The 16106-nt window shown below is 44.6% G+C and overlaps 1 protein-coding gene across 1 annotated transcript in view; it reads right to left on the bottom strand.

Moving 5' to 3' along the window:
• EZR (ezrin) overlaps window positions 1-12986 on the bottom strand; it is a 35647-nt gene extending 22661 nt beyond the window's left edge. The window contains exon 1 of the mRNA XM_082756615.1: window positions 12596-12986. Coding sequence (XP_082612741.1) covers window positions 12596-12607 — 12 coding nt within the window. The 5' untranslated portion in view covers window positions 12608-12986. The remainder of the gene's footprint in view (window positions 1-12595) is intronic.
• Between the last annotated feature and the right edge of the window lie 3120 nt (window positions 12987-16106).

Here is a 16106-nt window from a genome sequence, read left to right on the forward strand (position 1 = left end):
CTCTTCAGGACAGACCGTTGTCTACATTTCCAACTGGGACAGGGAAGTGCAAGTAAAATTAAAGATGGACTGGAGAGACCTTTAAAATAAACTTTATATAATCTTAAAGCAATGGAGAGTTCCTGTACTAGAAGGCGCAGTAGTTAGAATGGGATCTCCCTTTCTCCAGCAGTGCCCTCGAGTCTTACTTTTTGTTTTGTTTTCTGCCCCTTGAGACATCTTCTCTAACACTAAATCGGGAAATCACTCTGTGGGGCACTGCAGCCTTTTGGAGACAGCACCATTCAGTATTTAACTTGGACAATGAAAAGTGCCATCTGAAAAACAGATTCAGAAAACTTTCTCTTTAAGGAGGCAATGTGTTGCCTACCAGCTAAGTTGCAGTATCTCTGTGCAAGACCTAAGACCTAGAAAACAACCCAAGACAACATTGCCTCACTCCCTCTCTCTCCTAAATGAGGAAATCCCAGGTGTGCTGGGTGCTGTATATGCACAGGTAACTTTTTGACTAAAGCTTGACTCTTGGCTGAAACCAGAGACGGATTCAGGACCAACAAGCTGGTATCAAGAAGGTATCTCTGGAGTTGACCATCTATCTCCTGACGTTGAACTGCTCTATTGTAAAACATCCCACGCTGAAGGGGAAAAGGAGGGTGGAATGAGGGCGTGGGTGGGTGGGGAGAACACCGCATGTACCCCATACGCAGCAAGCCACTGTGGATATTTTACATACTGATGCTTGAAAGAAACCCAATTGCACAAGTTCACAGGTCACTGAAGTGTTTTATTATACAAGTGAAGTTTTGCAAGTCATTTTAAATACTATACAATTTATTTCCATAAGATAAAGGGCAGTAAATACCAACCTTTACGCATATACATAGAGAAACCAGTACTTTGTGTGTTCCATGTTGTCATTACGCAGCTCTAAACACCCCTGATAGTGCTCAGGAATGCTTTCTTCCTCTTTTCAAGGAGAGGTAAGGACCAGAATTTCTTAAATAGCAGGTTTGCAGGTACAAATGCTAGTGAAGTACCTCTCCAAGTGGTGGCAACTAGCACTCTGTAGTGGAGAAACCTAGCTAGGATGCCTTCTTTCTTCAGTCGCTGGGAAATCCAGGTAAGCAGCTAGTACACATAAGCAGACCCAGCACAGAGGGGACAAGGGGCTGTTGAAGTGCTGTGAAAAATGTGTCTGCGGGCCTATCAAGGCTTCTTGAACGCACCCGAAGTGTCTGTATAGCACATGGGCGTGCTTGTGCTGAAGAAATACAGCTGTCTTAACAAGAAATAATTGAAAACAGTAGTAGCAGGAATCAGACCAAGTCAGCCTGGCTTGCATCCTCACTTCTGCAGGTTTGTAAGCTATTTCTGCTCCTCCACCACACACACAACTCCTATTGTACTCGTAATAAATAACAGGCAGGCTTTTTGCCCCGAGTTGCAGAGCGCCCGCATGGATGGAGTAATTACATTTCAGCCGTAGCAACCAGACCTGTTTGTAGATGTTTATACCGATTAGGCATCTGGTAACAGGAGAAGCAATTTCACATAGCAGCATCGGGAAGGGCACTGAAACTGCTCCCTGTGCCTCTGCCTTCCACGTATTAGCAGTGTTCATTGATTCCAGGCCCACCCAGAATGAGGGAACATCGCCCAGCCCTGCTCGATGACAGCTACTGTGCTGCTAACTGATAGAGTAACTACAGCTCCTGCAGCTCAAATGTAATTTGGAAAAAAAAATCAGCTTTGTTTAGGTAAAAAATAAAAAAATAAAAATAGATGTTCCAGAGCTCAGACCCAACCTGCTAATACCTCAGTGTCTCCGCTCCTCTGTCCTCCACAAGTCACTGAAGTCAACAGCTGGTGGTTCAGGGACTGCAGAAGGGCAAGGAGAGCTCCGGGTGACAATGTTGTATCAAGCCAGCAGTCAGCTCTCCCTGCTGCAGGTTGCCAAAGCATGACTCCCAGCCTGACCGGCCTCAGCACCTTCATCTTGCTGGGACACAGATTAGGGACGTGCACTCTGACCTTGTCATGGCTGGCCAACGTCTTGGAAGTGGGACATGTGTGGGCTGGAGAGCAGTGAGTAAGAAAATGTGGTTAACTACTCTCACAGTCCCTGAAGATGGAGCACACTCACAAGTCTGCACAGAGCAGCCAGTGGAAAACTAAACCTGTTTAGGAGGCCAGGGCTAGAATTCAAAGATTTTGCGAAGTCTGAGAAATAGATGCAAATGCTACATGTGGGAAGGTGAGAATGGACAAGAAATAGACAAGGAGACGAACAAATTACAGGCTTTCAAACAATGGGCTGTTTGCCCCAAACCAGCAGGACTGTAGACAAGGATGTGGTCTGTTATTAATCCCCCCAAGAACAGCGCATTTCCTGGTGTGATGCTATTGCAGAGAAAGAAAAATTGCATTCTTGAGGGTATTTGTCACCGGAAGCATTGCTGAAGATGACTACTCTGCTCTGCTTGCCTGGTGACTTGCCAGCTGGAACACTGTCATCCACATTTGAATGCCTCTTTAGGAAGGAAACAAGTTAATCAAGGAAAGTCTGCACTGAACCATAGGTCACTTTTTTTTCCTAACCTATGAAAACTGGATTTGGCTTGCTAGCATCTCACTGATCCCTCTTAAAGGGAAGCCATCTGAGGCATGAAGCATTTGTGGAGGACAGCAATTTTTAAACCCAAAAGCAGACCAACAAAAAAAAAAAAAACAAAACTCGAGCAGTTTGGTGACAGGAGGGGAAACATCCTCACCAGCTCACACAGCACGAGCAGGGAACGGCCTCACCGGCACCCACCTGAGTGCCAAGGTAAGCTCACTGCGCCGATTCAAGCGGCCCAGCTTCTCAGCACGCCGCATTAAATCAAAGAGACCTGACTGAACCAAGGGCCATGCTCCATTTCAGGTCTCATTGTGTTAAATGCTGCTTCCTCATGGCACATAAATGGGAACATTAAGTCACGTTCCCCAGGAATTCCTCCGAGTTTATGGAGCAGGGTTAGATACCGCTGCATTTGCGGCAGGTAAGATTAGAGTTGAACAGGCTGGTCTTTGTTCTTCAAAAACCCGCTCACCTTCCCATGGAGCAAGAGCTATACCAGCTAGACTTAACTTGAGTTTCTTAGGTTTACTTAGGGCAACGGGAGTCCAGGTACTTGCTGCTCGCATGTAAGGTGAAAAAGCCTTTTAACAGCTTACGTGGATGTTCTTCTGAGGACAGAAAAAGTACTTTGATGGGAAGCCAAGAATAGTTTTGACGTGAAGTTGGAAAGCTAAAGACTCTCCTGGATGAAGGCTGGGGGGTTGTACACATGGGCAGGAAAACCCTGAATACCCAGATCTAGGGAGTCACCTAGAAATTCCAGTTTTAGCAGAGCAGGCTGAATCTTCAGGACAAAATCTACTTCCCCAGCATACACGCATTACAAGAAAGCCAATTTATTGAGTTTGATTTTGCTGTCAGGTCACTTGACTCTTCTTTGTGAGATAGCGTGAAGCTTTCCATACAATCAAACATGAAAATAATCATAGAATGTGATTTCAAACATAATTAGTTGAGATATGCAGAAGATGAAACGTCACACTAAATTACACGCCTATTTCAGTTTCCTTAACCAAGCCCTGGTATATCTTATATTAGCAAACAATAAAACCGAGTAGCAGGCATCTGTGTGAAAAGCTGAGTGGCAGTCATGGCTGCATTTTGGTTCTTAATCTAAGGTCAAGCAGAAACACCCTGCATGCCACAAGATCATGGACGCTTCATGCAGGTGTGGGAACTGTGCATAGCCCTACATCTCCTCTCTGGGCACCCTTGCTCCCAGAGGAGTCCAGCTCAGCTGCAGGCATCCAACAGTGCCTGTTCACGTAACATTTGCTCCTCAGTGGAACTGCAAAGCCAAACGAGTGCTCTTTCCAGGAAGAAAATAATAATAATAATAATAATAATAATAATAATAATAATAATAATAATAATAATAATAATAATCTTCCCTCACTAACCTAAGTTTCCCCAACTCTTTCCTAACATACAAACTGCATCATTCTGTCTCCAGTTATAAAGAACTTTAAAAATTGAGACAGTAGTTTTTAAAATTTATTCATTTTTTAAATCTAAGATTACCTAGGGGCATCCCTATGCCCTAACATGACATAAAGGAACATAATTTAACCCTGAAATGCCCCTAGATATTACCCTTAAGTAACCCCCTTTCAATTAGAGAGATGAGATGTTTTCCACAAAAAAAAAAACAACGCTTGATCTTACTTTCTCTGAGGGCAGCAGGGATGGTTTACGCTCAACACAGACCAAGTTAGGAACTAGTTTGAGGGCTTAAGGTGTTGTGTGGAAAAGAAGCAACACTTGAAGTCTCCTCGATGCTGTGCCATAGAAATATCTGCACACAAGCAACAGATCTCTTTAAAGAACAAGCACACAGCCAGCGACAGCAGACTCGTCACGGCCCTGCTGCTTGGACGAGCCGTCTGCCCCCAGTGAGCGTCAGGACGGGTTTAAGAACACAGACTGCAGCAACAACAGGTCCTTTGTACCTAAAGGATAAAGACAGAGCGAGGCTGGAGGCCGCTGGATCAAACTCCTCCACACACAGACTGTTTTGTCATGACAACCATCACATCCAATTAAACATAGTGAAGTTGCAAGCTCAGGCTTTACACATGAAGTTTCAAGAAAACCCCACAACCCATCCTCAAATAAGCCTCATCTTGCAGAGTCAGAATTCAGTAGGAACCAGACCATTTTTGTGGTCTTCCATCAGAAATAGTAGCATGAGGCCAAGTGCAGATATCGATGTTCAAGCTCTTACTTCAAAAGACTATGAAACTAAAATAAAAGTTAACTTAACATCTCTAATGCTTATGTCAGTCAGCTACACAACATGATCCTTCCACAATCCCCACAAGAGAAAAGCAAAATATTTGAGTATCTCATCATCTCGATCCAGAACAAAAACAACTCTTCCTATCTACATTGTTTCCAAGTGAAAACACCGAGCAGGCAGGCGCTGATTTACACAGCAGCTGAATTTCACTGCACCAACTAGCAACAAACAGGAGCAGGGGCTGCAGGAATTAATTACCTAAACAAAAGCTGCAAGTGCCTCGGAGCTTTCCATGAATACAAGCACTAACATTGGCACCTTTTATTCCAGTGCTTATGCAGAAGCATAGCTTCTAGAGAGCAGTATGCACAAATAAAGGAAAACAAAGAATAATTCTCAAGAGTCAAAAACCTGGCAGATACTCACCTCGAGACTGCCACAACACAACCTGCCAGCACTCAACACTTTTGAGTAGACGCTGTATGAGCAGTACTAGCACAAGATAGGATTGTTCTTCTGCGGTAGGACAGCACATCAGAGTGCAGCAGAACAGGCTGTGTGACCACAAGGAGAGGCTGTCTTATTCTCTCAAGATTATGCTCTGAGAGTCTGAGGAGACCAAGATCTGACTCTCAGAGAAAAGTTTTCAACAGCTGCACTCTTCCCAGATGTAGACATCACAAGAGGCACAACTATTTTGCACCAGACATGAACTGGAAGAAGTTTACATAGAACAACTAACTCCTATGCAAGGATCAACCAAGTGCATCAGGACCTCTCAGTTTGGAAGGAAGTTAACCCAGCCTAGGACGTAAGAGCACAAAGTCATGACAGACATGGGCAGAGTGGACAAGGACCAAGTGCTCACTGCTTGTAAGAACAGAAAAAACTGGGTGCATCAAAGCCAGTCAGTTCTGAGCAAGAGAAATCAGCTCCTCAAACAGTGCTGCAGCAAGGAGTTTTGTAGATAACTTCTCAAACATCGTGAAGGTTATCTAGGACAGCCTCACGGATGCTGGAGTTCACATGTTTTCAAGGGGAGACCGGACAAGTTCACAGAAATCCATTCAGTAACTCATTATATACGAGCTTTCAGCCTCCAACACCCCAGCAGCTCAGAGGAGAGCAATGGTGCGTATCTTTCAAACACTCTTCCTCAGGCATCAGCTTTTGGCCAGCAACAGAGGCACAGTGTTAGGCTGCAGGGGCTTTCCGCCTGACCCGGCGAGGCCAGCCACATTCTTATAGAAGTCAAAGTGCAGGAAGAAAACCAACTGCGTTTGCTGAAGGAGAAATAGCAGCGCAACATGTCACACCAGCCCAGGCGATGATGCGTGTTCATTTGTCATTCCAGTTATGAATCCATTTGTCAGAGGGATTTATTGCTTTGATACCTCACCCCTCTGCTTTACCTGCTCTGTAATCAGGTTCTTTCACTTTATCTCGTGGACTTCGGCGGAACACATCACGTGGCACTCACAAAATTTACGAGTGGGATTATATGATGCGATGGCCTACGATGGCCTGACAGCCTGATAGACGCCCAACTCGCTGCAGCGCTGACACTTCCCAGCCAGGTACTTTAAACAGTATGCAACAGGTACTGTTTGCTCCCAGATAAAGGTAGGCCACCACAAGTCCTGGAATGTCAGCTAATCACAAACTGGTTGCTCTTGCAACATTATAGGTAACACAGAAAAAGTTGGAAAGATTGGTGAAATACCCTGACTCCTAAAAATGCTTATGGGCTTCTGAGATGAAACTTCGCAGGCCCTTCACTACTGAAAGGTGCATCAGTTTTGAAGGGGAAAGCTATTTTCCCCGATGCTGAGATCGCTATATATCAATTATGCAAACCCACCTGCCAATTTATACCACATACTTTGCGGATCAGGAACACTGTATAATCACTTCTCTCTAGAAAGGCAAAAAGCTAAGCCAGCTAAGCTTTCATGATTAAAGTGCATTCAGCAAGATGTTAAAGAATAACTTGAGCTCCCACAAAGAACTCCAAGTGGCTGCAGTACAGACTGTGAAGTCCTCTGCTGGCCCAGTCGGGCTAGACAGTAGCACCCAGTACAGGCTTGAGATTCTCCAGTCCCTACATCTTCAGCGTAGGCAGCCCACAGATCTGCTCTGTGTGTCTGCTGGTCTCCTGGCAGAGTTGAGCAGCTCTGTTCTGCCCAAGATTCATCAACTGGATGTCCACACACATCCCATGCTGAGGTTAGGGCTGCCACAGTGAACGGGGACATTGCCATGATATAAATCAAGAGAGGATGAGACTGCATTAGTGACGTCTCCCAGTTTTATACCATAGCTAGAGCACTTGCTCATGGAAGTTGGAGGGAGAATCAACTGCACCGTATCTTCTTGTAGGGCAATTCCATGGTGACATCCCAAAGCTAGCAGAAGGCTACGGAACTTGTGTAAGTGGCCCCAAATGCAAGTAACTGGCATTAAGCAACTGTTCCTCCTCCTCACTCAGGAGAGTCCAGGATTTTAATTCTGACTCAGGATTTTTATTTTAATTGACAGCTGACAGAGTTGGGTGCTCATTAGTCCCAGCTGAGCACATGCTACTTGTGCTCTCTCGAAGATGAAAGCAGATGATACTTTCCATTGTGAAGCAGGGACTAGAAGGAGAAACAAGATCTGGATCGGAACAAGTGAGCAATGTGGAGGCAATATTACATGAGCTGTTACACCAAGCTAAGCCGTCTTTTTAGGCTCATGCAGTAACGATTTTCTCCCCCTCCTAGAAGGAAAAAGTCCTGTGCACTGCTCGGTAAAATCCCGAGACCTCAGCTGCTTCAGCAGAGATATATTTCTCAGCTCACAGACTAAACATTACCTAATGCTGAAACCAGGTTTCAAAAACAAGAACACAGCCCAGCCAAGATATATTACTTAACAGTGTGCAGCGTGGTTCAGTGATCTCAGGCAGCACTGCCTTCCTTCAAGGTCAATTGAGTGATTATGGGATTTACAGGGCGCATAAAGCTCTTTGGACGCAGAGTGCCAAGCAAGAATGACACTGATGCAGGTGTCTTCGATGGTCATCAAGAAGATTTATTCTCAAGAAGTCCTGGTTTATCACTGTGGGTTTTTTTCTTTATTTTTGTGTGTGTGTGTGGACAGAGGAAGATGTTCATGTGGGCAGAAGAATAGGAAAGCTCGTCTCCCCCCTCTGCCCTTTAGGAAGGCTAAGAAATTTGTTAAGTACTGGCTGACTTTAACAGTTAACACTCTGATTTCTCTGCAGCACCTAGAGAACAAACTGACCTCAGAAATGCTTATTCAGCTCATACAGTAATTTGGGTTTTCGGCACAGTTGTGAGCTCTTCCTCCTACAACTTCAGCTGTCTGTGAACTACTCCCTACTTTTACTATTAATAGAATCCTTCACCTTCCTTTTGCAGCCATGGCTGGGACTTTGCACATGTGGAAAGTATAAACTTCTTTACACCTTGCACTAGATTATACATCTCCTGGTACCGAGTACCCTAAATGCCATATCACCTGATGTATTGCAATTTGTGCTTACAAGGAAAGGCAAAAATCTTATTACCGACTGAATGTAAAGCTATCCATAAGCCAAGAGTATTTTAATTATGAGAAAATATGGTTATGATTTTTTTTTCAGTACAATTATAGCAATCTGGTGTGAAGAATTTGAAGATAAGAACATATGTGCAGGAAGATACACAGTCAAGGACAGATTGGGAAGATCTGTGAAATACCAATAATTACTATTACTTGTATTTTAAGTGAATTCCTATCGTTACTCTCATCTCTTGACAAACTTCTTGAATTGCAATGCCAGAAGGTGCTCACGGACAGCAAAAGGCTTGGAGAAAGACCTGCATGCGGTCTCCACGTTCATTTTCAGAAGGCATGTATATTCAACAGCAAACAGGTACGGAGGACTCGTCTAACCACTTAATACCAAGCACACACTAGCACATTAATAACACAGGACTAGGAAAAACCTTTTGAGTCATCGGTTCCAGTTCCGCACTCCTACACGCAGCAGCATTAAAACACATCCTTGTCAGACTTTATCTGTAAGGGCGTTAAGTCTTGGAGAAGTCTCCTAGTAAGACCAAGGCAGAGGGGAGGGGGACGACAGGGGAAGGAAAAGCAACCAAAAACTTAACTGGTCTAATGTGTAAGTCTCCTTAGCCACAAGTCTTGCTTAAAGCAGTTCTTCCTTCTCTTTGGCATTTAAAACCTTTATTTTAAAGGTGAGAGAGCAGGTAACTTAATTCTACCAGGCTAAACTAGCCCAGCATCCTTTTTGTGAGGAGGCTTTCTGCCTCCAGTCATCCCCAAAGCCTTTTGTAGGTTCTGCTTCGGATTTGTGTTTTCTGGGCAAGGATGAAAATGGTTAACTTATCTTCTATGAAAGCTGTCACTAGCACCTTCTATCAATGCTTTCCATTAGAGAAACCCCACAGATTATATGTCAATGGACAAGACAGCCATTCTATCAATGACCAGTACATAACCTTTTAGCCCATATGGAGAGGGACCTCCTTCTTCTTCCACCCATCCAAGTTTAACCATTGAAATGTGACTTATTACCTTAAGGCCTTTACACCCCTTTACATGGTAGCCCTCTGCACCACTACCACGGCACTGACAGATTTCATTAAGTATGCTTGGCTTTCTGAGCACAGGCTGCTAGGAAACATATGAGAAAAGGGTACCTCTCAGTATTATTCACCTGTATGCTCTTTAGCACCAGAAGCTGTGGGATTGCATTCACTGCTGTCCTCTCTGTAGTGTTATACACATGCACACAAATTTTTTGTGTGGCACTACACTAAATGTTCTGCTGCAAGGCTGGCTTCATTTCTTGTAAAGCATTTTTTCTTAAGGGATTTTATAAGAAAAAAAATCCACCTTCAAAAACAGTAACAGAGAATGCCGATAGGTCAGATCAAATTAACAGGTCTATAGAACAGAGATCACATTTCCTTCTCCTGTAAGTAACGTTCAATAGTCCACAGCCCTGCAATTCTATTTATTAGATTGGTTTGGTTTGTTAAAGGAACGCAATTCAGCTAAAACACCATCTATATAATGAGTGAAACAGAAATGAACTAGAATCATATTGGTATAGGAAAAATGCAGCGAGCACACAGGCACTCTAGTAATGAACAGATGTGAGGCTGATCAAGTAAGTTTATTGAGCATTTCACTTGTTTTCAGATAAAGCAAGATTTGGACAAGATGACATCTCTTGCGCTTTTGTATGTAATAATCCACCATTTGCAAAACCTAATGAACTACGGTACAAATTAGATGGAAATTAAGCTTCTGAACTGCTGATGAACTCCCAGTTAAAAACCCTTATGAACTGGGAACAAGAAGTTATACATATATAGCTTACCTCAGAGATCTTGTTACGTAACTGCTACACATAGCAGAATGTCTGTGTTAAATTATACACTAACACTTGCTTTTATTATAAAAAAAAGTTACTTTAGAATTATTTTCTGGAAGGTTTCTCAGATTTATTTTGAGTGCTGTAGACATGCATCAGATCCGAGTAATTACGGCTAAACACTACCACAGAATCCGGAATATATTTGTTTTATAGCACTTCACTATGGTACACTATTAAAATACCAAATCACTAATGTTCTAGTGTTAGTGGACTTAATAGTTTACTGTGAAAGACTGAATTCCAATCATGATCTCTAAGTTCCCTGGTGCACAATTTGTTAAAATAAAAGATTTATACAGAGGTTTACCTTCGTTTTCTTAGGGGTAGGGAGAAGATGATTGACAAAACTTTGCTTCTTGCTTAGAAATAAAGATTTTAAGATGACAACTGATGACCAGCTTGTCAAACTGTACCCATATCAACATGGGATCTGCCAAACAACATTGTATTTACCTATGCCAAGCCGACAAGACGCATGCAAACAGCTTTAGGTAGCAAGTATTTAGTACTCATATATTCGACCTATCAGAAACTAAAACTGCCTCCCTGCGTTTCCAGAATTCATACTGTCATTCCTCACACCTGCCACAGGCCATTATCGTGCTCTCTCTAAGCACAATTTTGCCTTTGGAGGATATTTAGGATCTTTACATCCTTTCCACTGCACCCTTCAAAATGATAGGAATCCTTTTAGCTGTATTAAGAGTAAATGAGGTGTATTGGAAGGTCACAAAGTCACTGTCTCAGTCTGAAGCAGTCAAATTAAATTGTTGTATTAAAATAGTCATGGCAAAATTCCCCCGTTTCCAGTATGGTGGCAGTTAGCCCCACTAAACAGAGGATTAAATGCAGATTGCAAAAAAAACGCTTACACTATACAAACTATTGACAAAGAGTCTTCTCCATGAATTCCAGCCAGTGGGTCACATCTCAGAAATCATCTGAGTACAGCTGTCCTTCCCAGTGGAAGGGGGGATTACGCTATTCATCTTTGTTATTCACTGGTGAGTCAGCCAACAAACAAACAAAAAACATCATCTGTGAAGGAATAAGCACATACCCAGGCCAGACAAAATGGGCTTTTAAAAACAAACAAACAAACAAACAAACAAACAAAAAAAAGATTAAACATTTCTTCCACACTTATCCATGGCTTCCCATACAACTTTGTCCTAAACTAAGTTGTGCTTTTCAAGAAAGCACCCTGGAATTAGCTAACGACTAATAGTATACTAAGAGAGATTATCCACACATGAACACAGAATTTAGCATCCATGGTTTGTAAGTTACATATTTTCTCCCCCACCTGCAGAAGGGCCCTTGCAACATATGCTTTTATATGCCGTAATACGTCATCTCCAATTGTCTAAATACATCCAGGGAGACTGAAGATTTAGCATTTCTTAAAAAGACTGGGTGCTTTTTTTTTTTTTTTTTGGAAGTTTACAGGAACTTCAGTGGAAGATAATTTAGGCTCCTCTGTTTTGAAAAAAAAAAAAAAGTTAAACCAAGTTTAATGCTATGGTGGTAGGACGCCCATTGCTTATGACCATAAAGATAAGCTTGCTTACTGCCATTCCACAGGGCGTAGCGAATAATCACGTTACTCCTTTACTGCACTGCATTTTACGAGGCACTGCCTCTGTTGCAAACAGAGGCCAACAACAACCTGACCAGACCATGGTCTCCGGGGTTCAGCAGTGCGTCTGCCCCAGCAAAAACCCAAAGCCTTGCATGAGGAGGCAGCGAGCTCTGCAGAAGTTGCTGCTTCTAACTGGCAGAGCGTGGCAGGCTTTAAAAACAAAGGAAAAAAAAGAAGAAAAAACACTAGCAAACCTCTGGGAGGAAGAAGCTTTAAAAAAAAAAAGGAATAATTAAAAAAATAAATTTGAAGATAGATAAGTTTGGTTAATTAAGAAAAAGTTACTTATTTTTGCCTTTATTTATTTATTTATTTTAATACTGGCTAGCAGAGGCTGCCTGGCAGCAGACCCACCAGCAGCACCGCGGCAGGAGGCATCAGTGCCCTGGAATTTCGCTTTCAGCCGCGAGGATGCAGCGCTTCCCCTATACAAACGCATCCGACACCAAACGGGCTCCGGGGCAGCTTTTCGCCATCCCGGACAGGCGGAGAAACCCCAAACCTCTCCGTCTGAGAGCCCCTGGAGGGGGCTGCACACCCCGGGGAGGGCGGCGGGGAAGGGCTCCGCGTCGCCCCGAGGGCAGCCCCCCACGGCTCCCCGTGAAGCCGCCGCGCTGCTCCTTGCTGCCTGAGGCTTACCGGCTTGGGCATTTTCAGCGCTCTCGGTGCTTCCCCGGCTCGAGAAGGACACGCTCATGCAGCGGCAGCCGCCTCGCCCCGGCCGAACACCCCGTGAGGAGGAGGAGGAGGAGGAGGAGGAGGAAGGAGGAGCCGCTCCCGGCCACGGCGGCAGCGCAGCCCGCGAGTGAGGCGCCGGCCGCCCGGCGGCGGTTAAGTACGCAGGTGGGGCCGCGCCGGTGACTCACCACCGCCGGCCATTACCCGCCGCTCCCCCTGCGCCCCACGGCGGGCAAGGGGGGAGAAGAACCCGGCTCCTCCAGGGGGTCCCGGCCGCCCCCTAACCCCCTCCCCGCGGTGGGGCTGCTCCTCCAGGCGACGGGCAACAGGTGCCTGCGGGGGGGGAGGAGACGCCGGGCGGCTGCTTTTTGCCCGCCGGGTTGGCTCCGTCTCCTCTTCCTCCTCCCGGTTCTCCTCCTCCTCCTCCTCCCGGTTCCCCTCCATGCCCCTCGCCCGCGGGCACTGCCTCCCCTCAGCCCCTCTTGTGGGCAGCCCCCGGCGCCCTGCCCGGCCACAACATGGCCGCCGCCTCCACCTGTGTCCCCACGGTCAGTGTGCTGCCAGAAGCCCCCCAAAAATCAGGAGATGTGGTGACTTAACGACGTGACGGGTTTTGTGGATCCAAATAAAATAAATAAATAAATAAAAGTTTCAAAATCCAAGCTCAGAAAGTACAAAGCGACAGGGCTAATGCAGTTGGCCATCGAGACTGAAAAATATTATACAACCAGCCTAACAATTCACAGACATGCAAAGGTGACACACAGTCCGTGCCTCTGCCCCTTGTTCCTTCCTTGTCCTTCTTCATCCATAAACGCGCACCTTGCAGATAAAGGTATCGGTGAGCCCTGCAGGAGCTGCGGGCCTCCCGCAGCATCTCCTCGCTTGGCTGGGCGTAAGAGCAGCTCGTATTTACATAGTCACGGGCGACGGTGTGTGGGACGCAGCTCTTCCGCTGTGCCGGCGATGGCATGGAGCTGAGCTGTGAGGGTAAGGAAACCATACAGCCTGCAGCCCAGCCGCTGCCTGAAACATCCCCATTTCAGGTGGCATGAGGCTGTTTGGTGAGAAAAGGCATGGGATGAGAATGGGGAGCTGCAAAGCAAAGTGAGTGCCAGCCAGCAAATGGAAAAAATACAAGGCAGGGGAGACCCTGAAAGATATCACGGGCTGGTAAGACAAAAGACACCCCTGTGTTTTCTTCAGGTCCTGCATTAGAAAAGATCCAAACGGTGTCCTCACGGTGTCCTCCCTCACAGACTGCTCCAGGCAGCAACTGGAAGTGCCACATTCAAAGGAAAGAAATGTTACTGCATCAGGTCTGGAGAGAAAAGGGAGGGGAGCAGGGCTGGAGACTGACAAAATCTGTGGCTGTCTTCCTTTCCTGTTGCATGATCCCGGGGGATTAGAAGAAGCTTTACCGTCAAAACTGAGCCTGCAGCATGACAGCATGTAACAGCAGGTGAGAAGAAATAGTCTACGCCAAACAGCTTCTAAGAAAGGTTCATGGGATGAAACGTCTTTGGGGAACAGATACGGCCTCCATTTTCAGATGGAACAAATCCACTGAGATGTTCTTTCATCATGTTAATTAAATATGATTTATGCGTGTACTTTCAGTACTTTTTTTTTTAAGCAGTAAGTTGATGCTGGGATTCAGTAGGGTAATACTGGACACAGGAAATGGACCAGACCAGAATATCACTGTTTTGGGTAAACTGCCAAGCACAAGAAATGACTGCTCCAAGTAAGAAATACTTAAAGAACCCAGTTTATATAGTTTTCACTCAGAAACCTAAGTAGTGTTTGTGGATTATTTTCTGGGGGGTACATGGATGCAAAAAAAAAAATGTATAGATGAGATATTTTTATTCCTTAGTGTTAACATCCATTCTTTTTTTTTTTTTTTTTTTTTTGGAAAAAGAAAAGCCAAAATATGTTTGTGTCTGCATACCTTAGAAACAGCGAATTTTGCACAGATTTAATGGGAAGCTCATTTTGACCCAGAGAGATCTCCATTCTCCAAATCTTTTCCTGTCTGAAGCTCAGCATGGGCTCTGACACCATCAACCAGGAGCTCCATATTGGAGTGATGCCTCATTTAAGAGATCCTAATCTCTTCAATGACTTGAATCAGTCAGGTAAGCTTGTTTCCATGTTATTTATGTACCCAAGCTTAACCCCCTGAATTTTTATTACGCTTACCATTGCTTCCTAATCACACAGAGGTAGAGGCAAAAGGAATTTAGGTGACTAATAATTAAGTGTGGCAACATACAATCTTTAGGTTCCTGTTTGCCACAGCACCTAACCCTGTGCTGTTCTCCTACAATCACCTGCAATATATGGGGAAAGATAGATACCTCAATGGTATCCATAACTACCGGCTTACTCAACACCACTCCACCCAAGCGCAACCAACAAGAACATGTTGAATACATACAGGCAGAATTGTCTTCTGTGGAAGGAGCGAGAAACAACTGACAGGCTGGAGCACATGTCCATGACCCCTAGCTTCCTTGGCTTCTTGGGCTTTTGCCTTGTGTGAGGTCAAACCACCTTGGCTGCAGAGCACCAGTGACTTACTAAACTTGCAGTTTGGCAGGGTACCAAGGTGTCTCTGTTAAAGCAAGAAACTCTTCTGTAGCTTATTTTCTCCCTTTATGTTTCACTCCCCACCTCCCCCAAAAATGGATGGAAAGGAATATAATGCTATCCCCTTCTTGTCTTTTATATAGAAGTCTATTCATCCATTGCAGATGCAGTGCAGCCAGTCCAGCTCCTGTTTCCAGAGAGGGGATGAAAGCCCTCTGTTCTCTTGCTTTCTGGAGAGTACCCTGACAGTTAGCACACTGAATTTTTGGAGCATGGGCATCAGGTATAATACTGATAAGCATTGTCTAAGTTTGTTTACGGGCCGAATACCCGTTGGAGTCTGGGTGGGGGAACGTCAGAGCAGTCATGAAATCAACTCCCATCAAAAACAGTCTAGGGCAGAAATAGCAATATGAAAAAAACATACAAATGTAGAAGCTGGGGGAATTTTCATATGAAAAATCTATGGTTACTTCTACATGTAGGCATTGGTTAAGCTTTTGTAGCCACCCTAGCTACAGCACTTTCTGTCAGATCTCACAGTCAAGCAAGCATAAGACCCAAATCAAAATGAAGCCTTTAAGTTACAGGATTAAGAGCCGCTCTGATCCAACACTTAACCTTCTTTATTAAGAGGATAGCATTACTAACAATTTACAGGAATTACTAAAGCAGAGGAGGTGATGAAAGGACCTAGATTGCTCAGCAGGTCAGTAGCAGATCCCAGTTTCTGTTTTCTTCCCTGTAACAGCTCTTGTGCCCTACTGCCCTCTAACCAAACTGCATTTTAAGATCCTCATCAAGCCTGCCTTCCCTGTTTTAAAGAAAGCCCCATTTAATTTTGCTGTTCTACTTAAACTTGGAATAACATTCAAAC

This window comes from Aythya marila (genome assembly GCF_965140915.1).
Source record: "Aythya marila genome assembly, chromosome: 3".
In the NCBI taxonomy this organism is placed as follows: domain Eukaryota; kingdom Metazoa; phylum Chordata; class Aves; order Anseriformes; family Anatidae; genus Aythya; species Aythya marila.